The 18,636-nt window shown below is 38.2% G+C and overlaps 5 protein-coding genes and 1 non-coding gene across 9 annotated transcripts; 4 read left to right on the plus strand and 2 right to left on the minus strand.

Moving 5' to 3' along the window:
* The first annotated feature begins 3,406 nt into the window (after positions 1–3,406).
* On the plus strand, positions 3,407–7,147 carry LOC103835889 (protein IMPAIRED IN BABA-INDUCED STERILITY 1). The gene is made up of 8 exons (XM_009112079.3): positions 3,407–4,106; positions 4,236–4,520; positions 4,588–4,911; positions 4,993–5,220; positions 5,334–5,431; positions 5,514–6,132; positions 6,577–6,709; positions 6,885–7,147. The coding sequence occupies exons 1-8, from the start codon at positions 3,708–3,710 to the stop codon at positions 6,902–6,904; spliced, it is 2,106 nt and encodes a 701-aa protein (XP_009110327.1). The 5' UTR covers positions 3,407–3,707; the 3' UTR covers positions 6,905–7,147.
* Positions 7,148–8,122: 975 nt separating this feature from the next.
* Positions 8,123–8,317, plus strand: LOC117127647. Its single transcript, XR_004450667.1, has one exon. It is a non-coding gene; the product is annotated as a U2 spliceosomal RNA (small nuclear RNA).
* A 1,068-nt stretch (positions 8,318–9,385) lies between these two features.
* LOC103835890 (PLASMODESMATA CALLOSE-BINDING PROTEIN 3) lies at positions 9,386–11,198 on the plus strand. Of its 3 annotated transcripts, none has more exons than XM_033276793.1 (4): positions 9,386–9,693; positions 10,069–10,323; positions 10,629–10,662; positions 10,767–11,169. In XM_033276793.1, the coding sequence occupies exons 1-4, from the start codon at positions 9,642–9,644 to the stop codon at positions 10,996–10,998; spliced, it is 573 nt and encodes a 190-aa protein (XP_033132684.1). In that variant the 5' UTR covers positions 9,386–9,641; the 3' UTR covers positions 10,999–11,169. The 3 variants fall into 3 exon arrangements, with proteins under 3 accessions (XP_033132684.1, XP_009110328.2, XP_033132685.1); XM_009112080.3 differs by having other exon boundaries at positions 10,084–10,323; XM_033276794.1 differs by lacking the exon at positions 9,386–9,693 and adding an exon at positions 9,729–10,005 and having other exon boundaries at positions 10,038–10,323; positions 10,767–11,198.
* Positions 11,175–13,461, plus strand: LOC103835892 (phosphoserine phosphatase, chloroplastic). Of its 2 annotated transcripts, none has more exons than XM_009112083.3 (8): positions 11,175–11,410; positions 11,739–11,969; positions 12,155–12,287; positions 12,369–12,476; positions 12,663–12,756; positions 12,851–13,000; positions 13,080–13,133; positions 13,205–13,461. In XM_009112083.3, the coding sequence occupies exons 2-8, from the start codon at positions 11,744–11,746 to the stop codon at positions 13,328–13,330; spliced, it is 891 nt and encodes a 296-aa protein (XP_009110331.1). In that variant the 5' UTR covers positions 11,175–11,410; positions 11,739–11,743; the 3' UTR covers positions 13,331–13,461. The 2 variants fall into 2 exon arrangements, with proteins under 2 accessions (XP_009110331.1, XP_009110332.1); XM_009112084.3 differs by lacking the exon at positions 11,175–11,410 and adding an exon at positions 11,427–11,570.
* LOC103835891 (glycine-rich RNA-binding protein 6, mitochondrial) lies at positions 13,449–15,191 on the minus strand. The gene is made up of 5 exons (XM_009112082.2): positions 14,949–15,191; positions 14,427–14,560; positions 14,265–14,333; positions 14,065–14,171; positions 13,449–13,726 (listed from the first exon to the last, which is right to left on the minus strand). Exons 2-5 carry the CDS (start codon positions 14,548–14,550, stop codon positions 13,565–13,567), a joined length of 462 nt encoding a protein of 153 aa, XP_009110330.1. The 5' UTR covers positions 14,551–14,560; positions 14,949–15,191; the 3' UTR covers positions 13,449–13,564.
* Positions 15,159–18,354, minus strand: LOC103835893 (protein LONGIFOLIA 2). The gene is made up of 2 exons (XM_009112085.3): positions 17,950–18,354; positions 15,159–17,584 (listed from the first exon to the last, which is right to left on the minus strand). The coding sequence occupies exons 1-2, from the start codon at positions 18,074–18,076 to the stop codon at positions 15,264–15,266; spliced, it is 2,448 nt and encodes an 815-aa protein (XP_009110333.2). The 5' UTR covers positions 18,077–18,354; the 3' UTR covers positions 15,159–15,263.
* Between the last annotated feature and the right edge of the window lie 282 nt (positions 18,355–18,636).

Consider the following 18,636-nt stretch of genomic DNA (forward strand, 5'->3'; position numbering starts at 1 on the left):
TTGGGGCTCAACGTTCCCGAGGGAGCCGTTCCCAGTCTGTCCCCCATACAGCTCGAGCGCTTGTTCAAAATTAAAAGCCCTCTCCATGGTTTTGAAGCACCTATCGACTGCGTAATTAGCGTAACTGCTACACTGTTTAAGTAAAAGCATCTTAATTTCTTTTTGCGGGAATGTGTCTCACGTTTAAGACAACGCATCTTAATTTTTTTTTTGCCGAAATGTGTCTCACGTTTAAGTAAACTCATCTTAATTTATTTTTGCCGGAATATCTAAAAAATCCTCTAACTTTTTATCTAATTTAATAAAAAGCCTTCAAGTTTAACATTTACACAAATAAACTGCATCAAGATCGTCTGCAAACAAGGCTTCTACACCCAGGTCTGGGGTTCGAATCCCAGACTATGTAATTTATTGCAGATTACAGGAAATCCAGGTTTCAAGTTCCGGAGAAAGCGGTTTATTAAACAATTATGCAGACTACAGAGGAAAGGCTTGCAAGAAATCTTCAACATGGTGCAAGTAAATCTGGTCAGGCGTGGATCTTCATAGGACAGCTCAGGTGATGCAGTTAGGCGTAAGTCTTCATAAGGCAGGTAGTATTGTCTGTTGTATATGATTAGGTTAAGAAACATAAGGAAACAAGCACAAGGTATTTGGCAAACAATCAGATCACGTTAAAGAGCAAGAAAAAAGGGACATCAACAAAGATAAATAGCTTAAGCCTAAAGTCTATTTGATCATAAGAAGGTTGTTTAGGCGTAAAGTCTATTTGATCATAAGAAGGTTGTTGTATTCTCTTGCTAAGTTGTTTGATTCTCTTGATTGTGCATTTACTTTCAAGCTTTAGATATAGGTCAAAGATAACTTGAACCTTAAGTAATCCTAGGCTAAAACTCTACAATGAATATGTTTACATGTGGATGTGATGAACCATACTTGGGGCAGAGATTGAATGTGATTTTCATACTTGAAATCATGTACATTGTAAACTCATGAAGGGTATATTATATAGTCTGTTCTACTAGATACATCACTTGCGCAATGGCTTTTCAATCCTCATGTCTTCGTAAAGTGTTGTATTGAATAGCGTGTTCGTTAGAATTTACGCCAATCTCATATACAAGTGGGAGCTGCTTTTGCTTTAGATCTTACTTCTTTACCATATCAAGAATTGTACTTTGAGCTACTTGGAATCTTCTTTAAACGCAAAAGCAGTGACATGAATTGTTAGTTTACATTTTGATATGAGTCAAACAAAGATGTAAATAATGCTCTTGCGAATGGATATTCTTTCGAAAAGGACTTGGTTAAAGATATCCTGGCATGTTTTTCTGTTCGTACACTTAGAGTCTTCTTACACTTAGAGTCTATAACCATTAAAACCATGCCAGAATCTCTATAAAATGGTAAAAATAAGGTCATAAACATTTTTCATCTAATGTAAACATACAGACAAGGATCACGATGTGATAAAAATGGCTGTTTATGGAGACGTGCTACGACCTGGAAAAGAATGTCGATGCAAAACCGTACCCGAGCTGCTTGGGTCAGTATATGTCAAAAGATTGGAAAGCCGTTTGCGAGTTACCATCATAAAAGAATGTAATCAACCATGTCTGGTTTTGTGAAGCTTAATTTGTCAAACTCTTATGCTCAACCTTTGCAGGATCCATCTGAAATCTTTTTTACTCATTGGGAAATCAAACCAATCGTTTGTGAGAGTAGTGATTGATGAGTCTACACAATTTCTCCTTTTGTATTTTAGAGATTGGAACTAATACTCAGCTTATACTAATAAGTACTAATACCTGACTCTAAATTAGCAAATTGATTGTTAGTATATATATGGACCACCTAATTTCACTATTGAATACTTGAGAAATACAATAGTGACTGTTACAATAGGTGTTATGGTTGGGTCATGGAGACATGAAATATCAAAGAACGGGAAAGGTGCGCAATTTATGTTAGCTATTAAAGATAAATGTCTGCCGAAAAGTTAAAGTCAACACAATTTGCCTTTTACTTTTTGTTTTTGTTTTTACTCTCTTTATTTAAGTGTATATATGATTAAATTGTTTTCTTTCATATTTTGAAGAGTTGTTTTTTTAAAACTGTAAGATATTTTAAAATTTTAAATATATTTAAAATATTTTGTATTTTTAGTAATTTAAAAAATATGTGATTAATTATAATTTGGTGAGTTCTTTAAATTTCATATTATAATGATATTTTAGATAAATATAACTTTTTAGTTTCTTTATGTGATTTTGATCAATTCATCATACATTTTTAATAGAAGTAGTATAGTGGAATTCAAATTTCAACCAAGAAGCTTTTATTTATTAATAACCTACACAAAATTTCAAATATTTTAGTTGTTGTGGCGGATCCGAATATCGTCTTCGAACAATTAATGCTGCTCCCACATACACGTATGAAATACAATTAATTCATCCGTGGAGATTTTAAATTGCATAGGATGGTTGAAGGTTTTGCTATATAAAGTCACATGATCCAACAATAGTTTAAAAATTTAATGAGAGATGGAAGTATATTGATTACCGAAGCTCAAATCCCAAGGAGTTATCTTACTTACAAAATCAGTAGCATTTAAATCTCAATACGCGTTTTAATAACACCAGAGAGGTGCTAAACAAAAAAGGATTCTTTATCGATCCGTATGTGTTTACCACCAATAAACAAATACAAATACACAATAAGACTACAAAATGTGTTATATGTTACCGCGTGATTACCAAGTCGACAAGTGCAGTGTTATATGTATCTAAACTATTCGGCTTGAAAATAGTATAAAAATGGCAAAACAAGTCAACAACGACCCACCACCGTTTTTGGCCGTATTAGCTCAATCCACACACTGACCACTAGTCAAACTAGCTCCATTTGCATAATAATATAACCGACTGTCCATAGAAATATCGAACTCAACAGTGTGAAACCAAATAAAATGTACAAAAACAAAAATAATGTGTAAAAACAACATACTAGTATAATATTATTTTTAATTAGAAAAAAAAACTAAAAAAATAAAGAAAAAATGTTTTGTGTAGAGAAAAATTGGATAATAATATATAATTCACGAAATTTTAAAAAGGAACTAACACAAGAAAAAGAACAAAAATAACAAAGACTCCGAATGGTAACATCCGTCATGCACCGCACCGCAGTTAACAATAACAAAAAGCTTTACATATATATCATATATCTATACGTTTTTATAACTGTCAAAATTGTACCGCAGTTAAACCGCTTGTTCCGCACCGCTCAATCCGCTGTTACCATTCAGAGCCAAAGAATGATAGCACCGCTCAATCCGCTGTTACCATTCAGAGCTAAAGAGTGATAGATCAAACTCATCATCAGTCATAATCATTGTCGAACCAAAAAAATCTTTCCCGTGGATGTCGCTTCTCTATTTTAAATCTTTTTAACGACATTCATAATTTGCTAAATTAAAATAAAAGGACCGTCGTCTTCCGTAATTCACGCCAGAAATTAAAGAAAGTGAAAAAAAGGCAGAGAAAAACATTCTCTTTTCTCTCTGTAACGTAGTAAAAGTTGTATATAAACAACAAACTCACTCACTACTTTGAGATTCATTCGAATACCGGATCCGGAGGAGAGAGAGATATAAATCGGTATACATGTGGTGGTGACGCGGAGGAGCCAAGATTCTTTGGGTAATGGGTTGTGTCAGCTCGAAGCAAACCGTCTCCGTAACGCCAGCGATCGATCACTCAGGAGTGTTCAAGAACAACAATGCTTGTTCCGGGTCGGGTCGAATTCTGGACGAGGAGCCTTCTCCGGCGGTGGAGAAGAAGCTCGTTTCTTGGAGGAGCAAGAGCGGCAAGAAGAGCAGCAGCAAGAAGAAGAGCGGCGGCAGCGAGTTAGGGACCGAGTCGGGCCGAGCGAGTTCGAATTGCAGGAGCGAGTCGTTGAGTTTCCGCCTCGGTAACTTGAGCAAGTACTTGGAAGCTGAGCAGGTCGCCGCCGGCTGGCCTTCCTGGCTGAGCAACGTCGCGGGCGAAGCTATTCACGGCTGGGTCCCGTTCCGTTCCGACGCTTTCGAAAAACTAGAAAAGGTTAATACTTTCACAATCCTCTGTTTTGCTCTGTTTTGCTCTGTTTTACTCTGTTTTACTCTGTTTTGCTCTGTTTTGCTCTGTTTTTTTAATGATTTGCTCTTTTTTTGTTTCTGGTGATTTTTAAAGATTGGTCAAGGGACGTATAGTAGCGTGTTCCGAGCACGAGAGACTGAAACAGGGAGGATAGTGGCTTTAAAGAAAGTAAAGTTCGACAATTTCGAGCCGGAGAGTGTTAGGTTCATGGCAAGAGAGATTCTGATACTCAGGAGACTGGATCATCCCAACGTCATCAAACTCCAAGGCTTGGTTACTTCAAAGCTCTCTTGCAACATACATCTCGTCTTCGAGTACATGGAGCATGACCTCACCGGTCTTCTCTCAAGCCCTGACATCAGCTTCACAACCCCACAGGTTAGTTCTGAGAGACTTTTTCTGTATCTCGAGCACAAATAATGACTGTTGCTTTGGCCTTTTGTAGATTAAGTGTTATATGAAACAATTGTTGTCTGGACTTGACCACTGTCACGCACGAGGTGTGATGCACCGGGACATCAAGGGTTCGAATCTTCTGGTGAACAATGAAGGAGTTTTAAAGGTTGCTGACTTTGGGCTAGCTAACTTTTGCAATGCTTCTGGGAGTAATAAGCAGCCTCTTACAAGTAGAGTTGTGACTCTATGGTACCGTCCTCCTGAGCTTTTGCTTGGTGCAACGGAGTACGGAGCTTCTGTTGATTTGTGGAGTGTTGGCTGTGTTTTCGCCGAGCTTCTCCTCAAGAAACCTGTTCTGCAAGGAAGAACTGAGGTAAAAAAACCACAACATTACAACTCGTCTTGTTATATAACTCAAAAGTGTGATGTTTCTTGAAATGTATGTATGCTACAGGTTGAACAGTTGCACAAGATATTCAAACTATGTGGATCTCCACCTGCTGATTACTGGAAGAAGTCAAAACTTCCTCATGCAATGCTTTTCAAACCGCAGCAGCATTATGATGGGTGTCTCCGAGAGACCTTGAAAGATTTGTCCGAAGCTGACATCACTCTTATAGACACTCTTCTTTCTGTAGAGCCACACAAACGTGGGACTGCTTCTGCTGCCCTTGTTTCTCAGGTAACCATTTAATCTTCCAACTAACTATGACATCATCAAGTTTGAAGAAAGACATTGTTTAGTTGTCTTGTCACATCTTTTCAAATGACTTTATTACCTTTTTTTTATTACAGTATTTCACTTCAGAGCCTTTTGCTTGTGATCCCTCAAGCTTGCCTGTATACTCTCCTAGCAAAGAGATTGATGCAAAGCATCGTGAAGATGCAACAAGGTGAGAGTCTTAACTCTCAAGTGCCAGTTCTTGAATCATTCATTCATTCATTATCCTCATATGTTATTTTTGGAAATTTTAGGAAAAAGATCAGTGGGAATGGGAGACGTGGGACAGAAGTAAGGAAGCCAACGAGAAAGCCACCTGCATTTGCTAAACTGCCACCACCTAACTGCGTGCAGGACGCGCGACGTCCTTCCCAAACTCTCCAGAAACGTTATGGCCATTCAGTTCACAACTCCATCGATAGCGAAGCCAGTTTATATGGGAAACTGCAAAACCCATCATCAGAACATGAGAAAGAAGAAGCTTCTTCTCATGTGAAGCACGCGTCACAAGGAGATGTACCTTTCTCAGGGCCTTTGCAAGTCTCTGTATCAAGCGGTTTTGCATGGGCTAAGCGACGAAAAGATGGATCACATAATAGATCTCTCTCAAGAGGTTACATTCCTAACCTGTTGGGACCTTCTCCTGCTTTCAGTGAGAGCACTGACGTTGAGTCTAAGATCAATCAGAATGAAAAGGAAGAAAAAGATTCGCAAGACCGTGAGGCGTATGAGATGTTGAAGCTTTCAATGTTGAAGAAGTGGAGACAGCTTAACCGTCCAGATTCTTTTGATGCTTCAGATGAGTATCATTCACAGGAACTATCGTTGACACTTTATCAGAGAGAAGAGAAGTCAGCAAAACTGAATCACTTGGTATGTTAGTAGATAAACAGAAGCTGGCAATAGCATCTAGTTGTTTTGTCCATAGTTATCCAAATTCTAGTTGATATAGTTACAAACCAAGTGGCTTAACCTTTCTTATTCCAACCTCAACTTATATAAAATTCAAAAAGTTAAAATATCTGAAATTTCTCATGCAGTTTTTAAAATTTAATGACAATCATCTACAGGTTATTGATTTTCAAAGCTTAATATTGATATGTGACATAATGAAAATGAGTAGAAAGAGAATCCCCAGAATGCTATTTGACTGAGAGTGTGGCTTTATTGCTTAAAGTTCTTTTGTCTCTTTCTCAATGTTTTATTTTCACTCAAAATCTTGAGAGGAAAAAACAGAACATGCATGATTTGCTTGTCTTCTTTTAGCACATGTTGAGAAACATACTCAATCATGCTAATGAGGTGTGAACTTGACAGGGTTATGAAGACAATGATGAGAAAATAGAATTCTCGGGGCCCTTGTTGTCTCAATCTTATGGAGTTGATGAGCTTTTGAAACGCCAAGAACGCCAGATTCGCCAGTTAGTTCGAAAATCTTTGTTCCAGAAAGGTATAACATAGTATGCGTATTTATCTAGTGTGCTATATTGCGCAATAAACACCTAGATACTGTGGTTTTTGACTTATCTTTTTGTGTTAGTTTTTTTTACTTTATAGACTATGAAACTAAAGATCTTAAAACATAATATTAGTAACAACAAGTGTATGGATTTTTTGAATTGCAGTGAAGAAACAAGGGAAATGACTGTATAAATGTGCATGTCATGAAAAGCTTCCCAAGTGGATTCTGAAGAGGGATCCAAGAACTCAAAAGACTTGATGGTCTGAGAAACACAACGATAGCAAGATCTTCAGAAACTGTGATGATCAAGCAAATATAAAGAAAGCTTTTTTTGTTGTTGTTATTTATAACTTAATCTTCTTTAATGAGTTCAAATTTTGAGTATATATAATAACAACGAGCGGTTATAGATTTAGCGCAGTGCCATAGCATCATATCTCTATACATTTACATACCAATAGAAAATCCAGTTACATAAAAAAGATTTTTACTGATTTATATTTCAGTATTGGGACCCTCTTGTTTCATGATGGTGATGGTGGTTATGGTATCTTAATGATATCTCGTGACGTATGTGAGACCATGTTGGATTATGATTGTGTGCCATCAGGATGTGACGTTGAACTTATCTACTGTATTTGGGATCTGTACAACATGAAACTTCGGTTTAGAGTAATTATTCACATTCCACCAAATTGACAAAAATGTAACCGCAGAAGTATGTTATATTTTTCTTCAGTTACATCATGATCTAATGTATTCCTTTAATAAATCATGTGTTTGTTAACTTTCTTATGAAAGTATCCCAAGTTCATTGCATTCTGCATCCTCGTTCTACTGATGGAAGATATATTAACCTGCTCCTTATTCTCTGCAACAAAGTCTCAACCATTAAAAGATATAGACCGATAAAACAGTGAGCAATCTAGACTAGTCGATATTCATCAAGAACCCCTCTCAGTATTATTATTTTGTTTTTGCTAAATACCCTTCTCCAGTATCTTGAAGCCGAAGTAGTTCCAAATTTTCTGAAGCTCTCCTAATCTGTCAATGTCGCAAGCTGGCGCCCAAAGAAAGTCATTGAGCAACAATTAACACACATATATACATGGCAAGAGTTGTGTCCCATCTTTAGAGAGCGCTTTGCAAATTCAACAACATAACCCAGAAACCGAAGGGCTCGGGATCTTGAGGTAATAGGTATCATAGACTCAACAACTAGAAGTGTTTCAACTCTACTTGTGTCTTTAGGTTTAAGACTATTGTCTCGGTAACAAACCCGCTAAAACAGAGAGAGTATTTTGTTTTGTCTGACTTTTAAACGTCCCACATCGCTAAATAAACAAGCATGGAAGGCATGAGGATCAGTATAAAATATGAGGCCAGGGGATACAGCAAATCATACCTTTCTCGGCCTTTTGGCTAAGATCAAGTGTAGTATCTGTTCTTATCAGTTTAATATCTGATATGTGGTCCATCGGATCACACGATATTAACTCTATTTTTTAAGGGAGAAGATCTGTTAAGATAGCTTGCTATCTAGGCCTTTGAGAGTCGTCCATGCGTTGCACTACAGCACGGACAGGCCCATCCCACCATTTATTAAGTTTAATTTTGAATCCCTCTCCTGAATCAATCTGATATATACTTAATAATTATGTAAGTGAGCCTATGTTCTCTTCGAGGATCTGATTTACCAGAAGGAAATGGAGATTGCACCTCTTGAGTTTCAGGTTCAGGCTTACAGATATAAACTACTCAGCCTCAGGCTTACAGATGTAAACAGAGGTAGAATTTCATTTCCTAAGTGACCAGAGTGTCTTGCTCTGATTTCCTTCCAGCATATCCTTGTATAACAGTATTCAGTGTCACACTGCCAACATGTAATTGCTTCAGTATAAGAACTGTAAAGCATAAGTGGCCAAGATACAATTACATCATATGACTTGTTGCGTTGGACATGAGTGTGTTTAGGTCGATGTTTACCCCAGATAAGGCAATCAATTTGGTTGATTAGCCTTGTAAGTCTCTAGCTAGATTAATAGTCAACCTGTAGTAATTTGATAACCTTGAAAGAAAGAGAATGCAGCTAGAGATAGAACTTCTCATGCCGTCTAAAAGGAGAAGCATGAATCAATTGACGTTTCTCTTGGTGGAGCTAGTTTACTTAGCAACATTTTTTTCCTTGTTAGCTTTTATGATCTTTCTACACTATCATCTAAGTCTGTTTGTAGATGTTTATTTCTCTGTTATTGGTGTAAGGTTAGTTACTAGCTTTTTTGTTTTGTTTTGTTGTTCTGTAAGAGCGGAAAGAGGTTGATGACTTGAGCTAAAAAATGAGGAAGTATATAATTGATGAGATTCAAATTTGTGTTGAGCCTTTTTTTTTAAGAAAAACGAAAGCTTTTGTACTCTCTGTATGAATTGGGTAGTTAGCATCAGCTGCATATTACATCATATCCATCAATAAAGAACTTTCTTTTCTGTAGATGAAAAATGTCTCCAAAGAAAAGGTTTTTGTGGCTATGGAACTACTAATAATAATGTACAGCTATTTTTGAAACTAAAGATTGAAATCCAATTTTCTCATATTAATATAGTTACGTCCTAGCCCATTTATTTTTCCATTTCCCCAGTGATATGTATTATTATGAAGACTCTATTATTATATATAGTAATACTACTACTATACTGTGGACTTGAGAGTAGAGAGAGAGTGTGTGTAATATGTATTGTTAAGCAAAAAGCCCTCTCTATTTTCAGTGTCTTCAATGCAGTGACTCTCTTTCTCTCTCTCTAGCCACAACTCTTTGTTAGCTTCAAAACCTTCTCATATCTCTTCCATTCTCTCAGAGCAAACAAGCAGCATCCAAATCCTGTGCTAAAAAATAAATCCTGTGCTTAGCTCTGGTGCAACACCATGGCTGTTGTTGTTCTTGCTGTGATTTTGTTGTCTATGGTTGGTCACTCAAGTAAGACACTCTTCTCTCTGTACAAATCCTGCAAAGTTGAAATAATATAGCACTTCTCTGTTTCACATCACATGGATCTTCTTTTGCCGTGAGGAATATATTTTTTCAAAAACCTTTTTTTTCCATTTAATTAACTCTGTTTTAGTACAGAACACGGTCTCAAATTTCTTAGCTTTTCATAGTTTGAATGAAAATTTTCTAAAAAGAATAACCCTTTCTTGTTTTTCTCATACTTTTTTTCCTAGAAAGGTGTTGCCTTTTTTTTTTATCTGGAGAACCACAACATTGTTCCTTCTTGAATTATAGATTCAGGTCGCTCATTTCACACATAGTTAGTAAATGAGAGTAAAATAATTATGTGTGGTCATGAAAGTGTGTGTCTGTGTGTAGGTGGGACATGGTGTGTATGCAGAGAAGGATTAAGCGAAGCAATGCTACAGAAGACATTGGACTACGCATGTGGCGCAGGAGCTGACTGTGGACCCATTCACCAGAACGGACCTTGCTTTAACCCAAACACCGTCAAGTCTCACTGCTCCTACGCAGTCAACAGCTTCTTTCAGAAGAAACGTCAGTCTCAGGGAACTTGTGACTTCGCCGGCACAGCCACCGTCTCAGCCTCTGATCCCAGTGAGCCTCTCCCCCACCAACCTATCTACTTTCATTCGTTAAATAAAGTCCAAAACAATGTGTGGACACCATCTTTCTAACCAAATAGTTCAGTAGAGTATTTAATTATGAGTAAAAAATGAAACTCAACTTGAAAAGCAAATCAGAGAGGATAGTAATTAGTTATTTACCAAATCTAAACTTCACATGTTTCAATATGAATGATGTTGAGGTAGAAACTATATATTATAATAACACCTCAAGATTCTCTAATCTCTACACAGATTATATTTTATTAGTAACTGTTGTCTCGTCTTATGATATAGGCTACACTACTTGTGCTTTTCCTGCAAGTGCCAGGTACACACACTTTTTTTCTTCACCACTTATGTTTTAGTGTTGAGTTGGCTTTGATCTTGAGGATATGGGCTTAATAGAATTTCTCTTTTGTTTTGTTGATGTAGTGGAAGTGGGACAATGACACCAGTGACGACAACACCATCGACAAGAGTCCCTACGACAACTAATACAAGACCCTACACAGTCACACCTTCAACAGGAGGTGGTTTAGGGATTCCAGCCGGTGGTTTCAACCCAGACTACACTGATCCATCTTATTCCTTTGGATCCAAACTCCAAAGCCCAAGAGCCACCACTTTATTTTTTTTATTCATGCTCTTCTACTTGTTGATCTAGTAGAGTAAACAACAACTAACGTTGGACTGTGGATCATGTGACTGTGGTGGGTCTCTCTCTCCCACTAATGGAATCTTTTGAGAGAGACTTGTTTTCTTCAATCTTTGTCTGGCTTTTTTACTAGCTGTTATCCACTTGCTTCTGCAAAAAAAAAAATTGTACATTATGATTTTAACTAAGGTGACGGCAAATATTTAACCGGAATTAGTTACTTGCCGGCAAAGTAACTTTGATAAAACATAGAGGATCCAAGTGTCATTTCAAACAGTTCAATCTTAATTTAATAAAGGTTAAAATTGTCATTTTGTTGGTTATTATTACACCAACCAAACCAAACACACTTCTCAGTTACTTTTGAACTAATCGATCCTACACGACCATCAGCCGGAGACGACCGCCGGCGTTTTTTCCGGTATGGAAACTTTTCATTTTTCTCATTTTCTTCGCCGTGCGGATCTCTGATCTCAATCTTACATCCTTAATATCTACTTTTGTTTCTACTTGATTAGCTATGTGATAGATCACACCTGGAATGTTAAAATCAACACACATTGTCTCGATTTGTTGATGAGGTTAAGTGTATAATGAGTTAAGAGTGTGATGTTCTGTTCGATTTCCATCTGGTCTTTTCGTGCTGAATCAGATAAAATGTCTTCTTGGTTTCTGCTCTTATACAATTGAACTGTTGTGTTTCTTACATTTTTACCAAAAAAAAAAAAACTGTTGTGTTTCTTTTGTAGCTTTAATGGAAGCGTTACTTACTTCAAGGGTTGTTCCAGTTCAAGTTCCTTGTAGAAAGCTCTCATCTTTATCTGCTGATTTGTCTTGCCTTGAGTTAAGGAGATATCCTGTTAGAAGAGGAAGTGTCTCGATCATGAGCTATTCCAGATTGGTCCGTCCAGTGACTGCTTCTGTGCAGCCGCAGAGGGTGTCGGCTTTGGGGAATGAAGGCAACACTGTTCCTTCTAAAGGTTACTTTATGTTGTATTTGAGATTAGGGAGTAATAATATCTAGTAACATGGTTGTACAATTGTTGATCTGAGCTGCATTCTACTAGGAGATATGATGAAAGAGTATTATGAATTAAAATTAGCAAAACTGTCTTAAAGCTATTGAACTTTTATAGTTTGGTTGTTGTTTTTTCTAAATTGCTAGAGATTCTCGATCTTTGGAGAGGTGTTGAAGCTGTATGCTTCGATGTGGATAGCACGGTATGTGTGGATGAAGGCATTGATGAACTTGCAGAGTTCTGTGGAGCTGGAAAGGCTGTTGCTGAATGGACTGCCAGGTTTGTATACTAGAGCTCTCTAGTGATTTTCCCTTGGACTTTTTTGGCCTTGTCAATGCCTGAGTATTATTGCTTTATTAGAGCAATGGGTGGATCTGTTCCATTTGAAGAAGCTCTAGCCGCAAGACTTTCTTTGTTCAAGCCTTCTCTTTCCAAAGTTGATGAATATCTCCAAAAGACACCCCCGAGGTACTGATTTTGTTTACCACCTTGCATATGTTGATAGAATGGTTCGTTTAGTGTTGATTCACTCTGGTTAAAGTCACATATGTAAAGATGGAATTAAACATGTAAGAGCTCTTGTCCTGAAGTTGGACCATGTTCACGTTACTTTCTGAAATGTTTTGTAACAGTTTGTTTCTTTGGTTTGTGTAGGCTATCCCCTGGCATTGAAGAGTTGGTCAAGAAGCTCAGAGCCAATAAAATCGATGTCTATTTGATATCTGGAGGCTTTCGACAGATGATAAATGTACTACTCTCTGACTCTATATCCATTGCATCAGTTCGTGTAGACCACTAGAATAATGGTGATAAGGTATTGAATGAATATCTTTTCGCTGTAGCCTGTAGCATCGGTTCTTGGCATCCCTCGAGAGAATATATTCGCCAACAATCTTCTATTTGGAAATTCTGGTGAGTTTGTGGGGTTTGATGAGAAGGAACCTACTTCAAGAAGTGGAGGCAAAGCCAAGGCAGTGCAACATATACGAAAGGTTCGTCATACTTTCCCTACTTTTGCAAGCTCCATAGCTCTCTTCTTGAATATACAGTATGTACCATGGTTCTTTTCAGGGTCGTAGCTACAAGACGATGGCCATGATTGGAGATGGAGCTACTGATCTCGAAGTAAGCTTTTTATTGAAAGAGAATTTACATTTAACAAAGAGATCTCAACTAACTAAACTATTCACTTGCAGGCACGTAAACCTGGTGGCGCAGATATGTTCATATGCTATGCTGGAGTTCAGCTTCGTGAAGCTGTTGCAGCACAAGCAGACTGGCTTATCTTCAATTTTGAACCTCTCATAAACTCCTTGGACTAAAAAGCCTTATATATACTGATTATTAGTTCCATTGAGAGCTTAACTCATTATTCATATCTCAAATTTTGTATCCTCTTTTTTTTTTTTTGACTGTGAAATTCCACTGAACCGATACATGTGTTTGCCAACTATAGCTATTCCATCTGTTTATTTAAAGCTTCAAATGAACGTTATAACAAAATATTGGTCTCTGTGAAAGAGAAAATGAAACAGTAGACATTCCTTGATGCTTAGTTAACGAACAAAGTTATAGCCACCACGTCCAAATCCACCACGACCAAACCCACCTCGACCAAATCCACCACGGCCACCACCATAGCCTCCCCTTCTTGCAAAACCACCTCCACCACCTCCTGAATCAGCTGGGTTCACTCCAATGATTCTCCCATCAAGTTCCTGTTCAAGCAAGAAACTCTATAAATGGCCGGTTTTGTCAACCAAGCAAAGAATGAAAAAGAGAGAACAATTGCATCCGTGTCTGAAGCACCAAACCACAAGTGCAGCAACAAAAATAAATGGTCTCACTTCATATATCGATTCTCTAAAGAGTGTTTCTATCTACAAAGTAGAGATCCATTGCTAGCAACAAAAGCTAGATGATAATACATAAACTAGTGTACTAGAAAATTATGTCGCTTTAAGGAAGGGTAAAGAAACAAAACAAAGCGAGAAAGATGTTAGACTCCTATCATGATATTTTTAGTAACCAAAGAAGCTGGAAAAACTGGTATCACCTGATCATTCATCTGTTGCATTGCCTTATTAGCAGCATCGATGGAATCATATGTTACGAAACCAAACCCCTTTGACACACCAGTTTCACGGTCCGAAACCACTACCACTGTGACAAACAAAAGTAATATACTAGTCAGCAAAGAGGAAGACAAACCAATGAGAGAAATGATTCAGCTGCGAAATGATAGATAACTACTACCATCAACGATTTTGCCAAATTTGCCAAAAACTTCTTTCAAGATATCTACATCAGTAGCTGGTGAGAGACCTGACAACAAGAGGCATCATATAACAGGATGAGACTCTAAAGACAATCAAACTCAAAAGAGAAGACTCTGTCTCAGTTTTGTGAGTCACTAACCTCCAACAAAGAGTTTGGATGGAGTCAAGGAAAGATTGCCCTGTAACATAGCGTTCGCAGCCTGCATAGCTCTAGGCTGCCTAAATATGTTTCCAGCTTTACTAAACAAACCCATGTAATGCATTTTCTTCAATCTGCAAACAAATTTTCCCAGAGAGACAAACATCAAAACAGAACCAACCCCAGAATGTAGTTAGATTGGTGAGAACAAGGTCAATAGATCTGTGTTATTAACATTTCGGATAGAATCACAAGGCAGTAATCAACAAGAATCAAGTCAAAGTTCACAACTTTAACTCACTAATCCCGTTTCTGGTGAATCCATAAGAGAGTAATGAACACAGAGGAAACATATGTCGGCTCCAAATCAATTCCACCAAGACACGAATCTAGGTGAGACGAAGTAACCAGAAAGAGAAAGATCTAAGCTAGGATCAGCGAAATGTTAACTTCCAGCAAATAAGATCGAAACCAGATGAAACAGAGATGTTCACCGTATTGAAAGCAAATGACTTTACACACCTTTTGAGTTTCTCTGTGGATTGTGATAATCTCTGGAAGCGTCGCTCGCCGTTTAGTGAAAAACCTCCCCAAAGTCTTTCAGTTCTAAGCTCAACGGTGAGAAAAAAAAACCCTGACTTTATTCTGTAAAGAGTTCGATTCTCACGGGACGATCGAGTCCGTTGATTTATGATTGCGTTAATCTCGACCGTTGATTTAGTGATCGGCGACGAAGTTGTAAATAGCCTTTTTTTATATTGAGAAGTTGTAATGTTTTCATAACATTTGACTTTGTATTATTTATATATTTAGAATACAGAGATAAAAAACACGAGCTTATGAATCAGTAACTAGTTGCAGCCGACCAATCTCACCATGCACGATCTCATTCACCAAATCCTTGAAGAGAAGCCTCTCTAAGTGAAGCACTAAACCAGGTACTACATCATCAAAGTCTGTCCATTTCTCAGATGGAGTAGCTATATCTTCATCCAATATACATTTCAAGAAGTCTTCTTCTTGATCCTCCAACAACAACAAGTTACCTGATCTTTTCTCGGCTTGCTTTTTCACTGTTTCTATCTCTGAACATACTTCTTTCAATAGCTGTTGCGCGCTCAACACCTTCCTCTTCATCCATGGATCTTTAAAAGGTAACTTCTCCACGAGCGTTTCGTTAACTCCATCGAACACAAGTTTGCGGTTGAGCTTCTCATTACTGCTACTGCTGCGGCTTCTTCCTTTGGTTTGTTCAAGAACGAGGAATAGCTCAGGGTTGATAGGGTGGCCTGAAGGGTGCAGCTGAAACGTCGTTGACTCTGAGCTTAAGTCTCTGAGGAGAAGACCCGAGGCTAGCAGAATCTCGGATATGTATCTGTTGTCGGTGTTGGGATCATTGTTCTCGCATAGCGATGCAATGTAGTCTTGGCTGGTTTCGTCGTGGCTAGAGTTTAGTCTTTTCAGCTTTTGAACCAAGTGCTCAACGTTCTGAAGCTTCTTTCGGTTTGTCTCTGGTGAAAAGGTTGTTGCTGTTGTTGTCTCTGAGAAGCTGTAAGCTGGATTCCACTGCTCTTCCTCTTCGCAATGTTCATCACTCACAGTCTGCATTAAGTTAGAGACTACGGTTTTGGCTGCCTTTATTACAGTTTGACTCTTTCCATCACCTTCTTGAGTAGCTTGTTTGACTATCACAGTGGCTTCAGTTTGCTGCACGCTCCTCTGAGCTCTGTGTCTATGCCTACCACCACGAGAAGTAGTAGTAGATCCTTCCGGTTGTCGGTTTGTTTGTCTTCTTGATTTGTTTGCATCAGATGGAGTGGTTGGTGGCCGAGAACGTTTTTCATTCTCATGCTTCTTCACCTGATGACGCAGTCTTGGACTTGTGCTTTCTTTGTAAACCTGAGAAGACCGCACGTTTCTGCTACTAGATTTGCTATCACCAGAACTGATACTACAATCTTTCGCCGCCTTCTTACTAGTTGAGTTTCTGTTAACATGCACAGATTCTTCTTCTTCTCTATTAAGACCAGATAGACTGTGAATAGGAATCAGAGACGATGAAGGAATACCAGATCTCTCAACAAGTCTAGCAGGTTTTATAATCACAATAGGTCCTCTCATAGTGGATGGCGGCATCACCTGATTCTGTAGACCTCTTGAGTTTGAGCATTGCGGCTGCTTTCTAGAACCAAACACACTTTTTGTCTGCATTGCCTCTAATATCTCATTAAGAGCTCTGAGATCCTTTTTGGGATGATTAGACTCAACACCTTTCAACCTTCTCTCCATTGACTGCAACACAGGCTTGCAGGCTTGCTTTTTCTTAATAAGGCTTCTTCTATCAGTTTGCTTCCATGGAGCTGGCTCAGTGGGGAACCTCAAACTAGACACGGGTTTCATAACAAACTCGGAGCTTCTCCATCTTGGAGAAGAAGAAGAAGAAGAAGAAGAAGAAGCTATGCCCTTCCCCAAGCTTCTTGGTGAGCCCAATGGAGAACCGGGTAACGTTTCCAAACCCATTAGCTTTGCAACAACACTAGGAGGCCGTTTGTTCATGCTAGAGCTTCTACTAAGCCTACTATCACCAGCTTTGAGATCAACGTGGTCTCTACTGTCCAAAGAAAGCTTAGGAGACTCTTTCACCTTCTTCCCTGATTTCAACTTGTTGTGAGATGCATCTTTTATGTCAACCTCGTTGTAACAACGCTGAGATGTTGTCCTAAGTTTGGCTAGAGCCTTGCATGATTCGTTGAAATCGACAGGCGTGGAGTGCTTCAAACCATAAGGTCTTGGAGAATCCTCCTCTCTTCTCTTGTGTCTACAAACTTCAGAAAGCGCTCTGACTTCTCTGTACATAGAGTCTCTAACAACATCTCTAAGATCAAGTCCCATATGTGAAGCAAACCCTTTTCCTCGGCTCATCACTGGATCACTCGTGGGAGACTCTGGAAAAATGACACGGTCATAGGGTGATATTTCAGGTTGAGTTTCTTCTCTGTTGAGCTCAGATGACAACAGTGAAGATGATGAACACGAGGATGAGAAAGAAACCCTTGATGATTCTGTTAGTTTCTCGCTCGTAGCATTAATGATGTTGGTGTCCTGAAACTGAAACGCAGAGTCTCTTTCAAAGTTGATACTATTGACATGTGCATTACCTGCAACAACAACAAGAAGTAACATCAAAAGAGTAATAGGATCATATCAAACTCTCTTTGTTCCATAAACTCTAAACATTACAGACTCCACAAACATAAGAGTCTAAGGTTAAGAGAAAGTCAAATTCTAACAAGAAAACGCCACACAAACACACAAACTAGAGACCTTTTAGACCTCACAAAGAATGAGACCAGACCTTTTAGTTCATGAAGAAACAGGAGCTTAAGAAAGAGAAGAACATGGAAAAAAAAAGACATACTAGTTTAGAACATATGGCCACGTACAAGTCAACGACTAAGAGACACGATCTAAGAAAGCACAAGTATTAATTAATTAATATATTTGTTAGTGCTGTAATGATTACCTAAAGCAAGACTTTTACGAACGTGGTGGTGGCGATCAAAGAGTTGGAAAATCCCATTCATACATCCAATCTTCTTCTGCAGATCCGAGTTTTCATCTGCCAACGTATGTAGAAGCTTTGCAGCCATGTGATTAGTTGAAAGAAGTTCAGTGAGGAAGAGAATCTGAACTTGACAGTGTGTTATAGTCTTTTTTTGTTATATCTCCATCAACAGCCAACCACCATAGAACCATAACGAGAGTGACGCATCTTCCATATTTTGATATAATTCCAAAACAGTTTTAACTTTTTATCAACATTTAGATTCCAATAAAACTGGCACAGACAAAGCTTAATGTGAACGCCATTGCAGAGAAGATTCAGAAAACGTACATTGAAGAATCTTACAAACACCAAGAAGATAAGACAGAAAGTATTTTAGATACTGAGGAACTGATAAACCCAAGGAGAAGACGAAGAGGCAGAGGGGACAGAGGAATATCTGCCCAATGCTACTCTGTATTTTACCTCTCAGAGAACAATACAAAACATTTCTCTGATGAATAATAGAATTAGAAACGATGTTGAGATTAGAGAGAGAAGAGAGGTGGGGGTTGTGGCAAGTGGATGTGGTTTGTTAAAACTCTGTTCTTTAGATGTCTCCCTCTGCATGTGACTTCTGTCTTCTCGTTAAGACTTAACATATCC

Source organism: Brassica rapa, chromosome A08, assembly GCF_000309985.2.
Source record: "Brassica rapa cultivar Chiifu-401-42 chromosome A08, CAAS_Brap_v3.01, whole genome shotgun sequence".
NCBI classification, from domain to species: domain Eukaryota; kingdom Viridiplantae; phylum Streptophyta; class Magnoliopsida; order Brassicales; family Brassicaceae; genus Brassica; species Brassica rapa.